This window comes from Canis lupus, chromosome 34 (assembly GCF_011100685.1).
Source record: "Canis lupus familiaris isolate Mischka breed German Shepherd chromosome 34, alternate assembly UU_Cfam_GSD_1.0, whole genome shotgun sequence".
Classification (NCBI taxonomy): Eukaryota; Metazoa; Chordata; class Mammalia; order Carnivora; family Canidae; genus Canis; species Canis lupus.
In genome coordinates, this window is record NC_049255.1 from 26,494,446 (window position 1) to 26,498,631 (window position 4,186).

At 52.5% G+C, this 4,186-nt stretch overlaps 1 protein-coding gene across 1 annotated transcript; it reads left to right on the forward strand.

Annotated features, from left to right (window-relative positions):
- Positions 1-768: 768 nt before the first annotated feature.
- C34H3orf80 (chromosome 34 C3orf80 homolog) lies at positions 769-1,749 on the forward strand. Its single transcript, XM_038583274.1, has one exon. The coding sequence runs from the start codon at positions 769-771 to the stop codon at positions 1,456-1,458; it is 690 nt and encodes a 229-aa protein (XP_038439202.1). The 3' UTR covers positions 1,459-1,749.
- Positions 1,750-4,186: the final 2,437 nt, after the last annotated feature.

Below are 4,186 nucleotides of genomic sequence, written 5' to 3' on the forward strand. Positions count from 1 at the left end.
CCCACGCATCTGCCCGCAGCCCTCGGGCGGTCCCCAGCCCCCAGCTCCGAGGCGGCGGAGGCTGCGCTAGCCGTTAATGGCCATCATCCATTTTTAATCAGAAAGATCACAAGAAAGACGGTAAGCGAATCCTAGTCGCAGGTCCACTTAAATAACATTCCCGGGGAAATCCAATCACTTAACACGGAGACACCTACGCGAGCGAGAGCCCCCGCGCCCGCCTGGCGGGGACGAGCGCCGCTGCTCAGCTCCCGGGGCTCGGGGGGCTCGGGGGGGCTCGGGGGCTCGGGGGGCTCGGGGGCTCGGGGCCCCGCGCGGAGCCTTAACCCTTCCAGCCCCGGCGGGCGCGGCGGGCGCGGGCGGGGGCGCGGGCGGGGGCGGGGGCGGGGCGGGGGCAGCGCGGGGCCACGATGCCCTCGGCGGCCGCGCGCGGGCTGCCTCGGCCTCACTGGGCGGCTCCGAGGGCGCGGGGTTAAGGTCGGGAGCTCCCGAGGCCGCCCCGGGGCGAGCCGCCGCCGCCCACGGCAGCCCCGGCGCCTCGGGCTCCTCCTCCCGCCCGAGCGCGGCCGCGGGAGGACGGCTCCGGCCGCAGGTGGCGGAGGCGCGGCGGGCGGCGCGCGGGGCCCGGCGGAGCCCCGGGGAGGGGCCGACGGCCGCGCGGACGGACGGAGCCCCCAGCCCGCGGCCCCGGCTCGGGCTGGGGCTGGGGCTCGGGCTGGGGCTGGGGCTGGGGCTCGGGCTCGGGCTCGGGCTCGGGCGGCGCGGGCCATGTGGGGGCCCGGGGTCAGCGCCGAGGGCCTGCCGGTGGCGCCGCCGCTGCTGCTGCTCCTGCTGCTGGCGCTGGCGGCGCCCTCGCGGGGCGGCGGGGGCTGCGCGGAGCTGGCGTGCGGCGAGCGGGAGCGCTGCTGCGACGCGGCCAACGCCACGGCCGTGCGCTGCTGCAAGCTGCCGCTGCACGCCTTCCTCGACAACGTGGGCTGGTTCGTCCGCAAGCTCTCGGGGCTGCTCATCCTGCTCGTGCTCTTCGCCATCGGCTACTTCCTGCAGCGCATCATCTGCCCCAGCCCGCGCAGGTACCCGCGCGCCCAGGCGCGGCCGGGGCCGCCGGGGGCCGCGGGGCCGCCCGACCGCGGCGACGACGACGACGACTCGCCCGCGCTCCTGCGCGACGAGGCGGCCGCGGGCTCCCAGGACTCGCTGCTGGACAGCGGCGGCGGCGGCGGCGGCGGCGGCCGGGCCCGGGGGGGCGGGCGCGCGGCCCCCGCCTGCGCCTCGGAGCACGAGCTGCGCGTGGTCCCGCCGGGCTTCCTGCAGCTGCCCAGCTACGAGGAGGTCAAGTACCTGCCCACCTACGAGGAGTCCATGCGGCTGCAGCAGCTCAGCCCCGGGGAGGTCGTGCTGCCCGTGTCGGTGCTCGCGGAGCCCGACGGCGCCCAGGGCCGCTTCCCGCGCATCTGAGCGCCCGCGGCCGCCCGAGGACCGCGCGGACTGAGCGGGGCCCCGGGGGGGGGGGGGGCAGGACGGCCTCGGACCCCCCCGGTTGGAGCCCCGGGATCTTCAAGTTTCCCTACGTTTCATTCGGTTCAAGGAAACGTGAGGCGCGCGCGCGGCGGGGGCGACGGCCCAGCTGGGGCGCCCCTCGGCCCGAGCCCCCTCGTAAGTGCCTGGTCCCCGAACGGGCGAGCACACGGGCGCCGTGTAGCGCGGCGGGAGAAGGGCTGTGACCTTAGGGATGCGGGGAAAGGGGCGCAGCGCACGCCCCCCCGCCCCCCCCCCCCCCCCCCCCGGAGCGGAGGGCGACGAGCCTCGGAGACGGCTGCGCGGCGGGGGGAGCAGCGCCCGGCTCGGGCCCAACCCCCTCCCTGGCCCCCCGCATCTTCTCCGCCAAGCAGAGTCACGGCTGACGGCTCACCGCATGGGGAGGGACCCCCGTGGTCCCCAGGGAGGTGCTGCACCTGTTGGAAGACGCGGCACTTAGGCCTATCGAAGACCGCATTCGCCCTAAGAGGTACAGGTGGACTTTTGATTTCTCAATAACCGAGAAGACATTTATATTTAACTTGTCTTTTATTTTTATATTTTTGCCATGTATTGAACGTATCAGGAGTGTATTTGTGCAATTAATGACAAGATAATCGTCTTTTTCTCTCTTTTTTTTTTTTAAAGGCCTTAATGGTCTGGAAATTGTCATTATTGTTTAATAAAATATTGGACATGCTTTCATTTACCACTGGGGGGGGGAAGGCATGGTCAAACAAGAAAACATGTGGCATAAAACACATGAAGGATATCTTATTTTCACTATTTGAGAAGAATATATTTTATTTTTAGTACTGTGGTATAATATATGACTTTTTGTAATAACTATAGATTGTGTAGCCTAGGTCTTGATTGTATCATTCACCACATAGTTATATGTAGAAATGACTGATACATAGATGCCATACCATGAAGCATGATGTCATGCACTTTCCCCTTTAAAGTACATTCCACAACAATGATACAAAACAGAAGAACTTGTGACTTCTCTTCAAAGCCATAATTGTGCAAGCAATGTACTCTAGAAGGATTTAGTAAACCTCTCGAAAGAAAAAAAATAAATGTCATTGTATCCGTTTTACCATTCTATGACATGGCCTTTAAGCAAATGGTAATATAAAATACCGTATTGAAATGCATTATGTATAATGTACATATGTGCATTGTCTATGTGCAAGATACACACTGTATACCATATAATTATTACAGTTTATGATTGCCATGAAAGGAAAAGAAAAGGTTTCTCTGCTTGGGGAAGGATGAGTGTTACATTAAGAAAGATTTTACACGTGAACCTCACCTATGTATCTAGAAACATTGTTCTTATGGTTGAAAAAGTTTGGCAGTCCTGAGATTATATTAGACGCGATGGATTTAATTAACTTGAGAAGTGATTTAATTGAGAAATTAATTTGAGAAAATGATTTAAACTTTTAAAAGTGAATATAAAAAGCCCGACAGTTCTAAGAAATCTTAAAATGTGTGAATAGTAATAGAAGAGAATGGTTTACTCTAAACTTCTAAAAGATAATGACCCTGTCATTAAAATCATTTGAAGTGTTAGTAAAACATAGAAAAACATTAAAATATTTCTCTGTGCAAATTGTATCAGATGTGTGACTATGTGGCAATGTATTAAAATATGAAATGTGTATCTTTGTTATTTAAAAGCAATTGTAGGTTTTGAATGGCAAAACAATAAGGAAGTGAGCCTTTAAATTGAGAATGGTACAAGATTTAATGAAATTACATCATATTGAATAATTGCATATATTCATGTTATTCAAACACCGTAAATTTTAGTTACATGTGACTGTTAATACCACCCACCAAACAAACAGGAGTATAGCCATAATCTTTTAAATGATTTATCCTTTGAGGGTATACTGTTTTAGACACTTCTTAAAATTCACCCCTATCTGAAACATCAACATAAATATCCAAGTACCAGTATATAAAGTATAGTCTATATGTTGTTGCTATTACTAGCATCTTGAGCTTTGCAACAAAAATCTTGTAAAAATACACTTATAAAGTGTATTTCCTTTGCATCAACTATGGAACATTTCTCTCCCTAAAATGCGGAATGTCTATAATGTAACACTTATGATTCAGTGAAGTTCTACTGAATTTTAAAGTTACAACAAATTTTACACTTGTTTTTTTCCTACACATCACTCAAGCTTTTATGCACATCTCTCATTTAATAAAAATGAGTTTGACTCTGTTTTTTTTTTCTTCTTTCTTTTTAAAAAAAATTTTTTTTTACTCTGGTTTTTTTCTTGCACTTCATTGATTTACCAAGCACAAGTTTGTGGGGAAAAATTCTTAAAAACTATCCTTGTTATTGATAAGTGAGCATGTTTCATGGTAACACACACACATATATAACACACTATGTTTATACACACAGAACCTATATATTCATAATGCTGGAATATCTGGATAGAAACATTTTTAAAATACTTAAGGGTGGTATCTAGGTGTATCAGTTTTATAAATTTCACCTGGAAGTTAACTATTACCTAGAACTAGTAGGAAACAAATGTAGAAAACATTAATATAGAAAAGTTATTCTCTCACCTAAAAATAATTCATGACGAGATACAGATTTTACTTATTTTCAATATTTTTTATATATAGGTGA

Coding starts and splice junctions, on each gene's coding strand:
- C34H3orf80 (XM_038583274.1), top strand. CDS start 769: ATGTGGGGGCCCGGGGTCAGCGCCGAGGGCCTGCCGGTGGCGCCGCCG.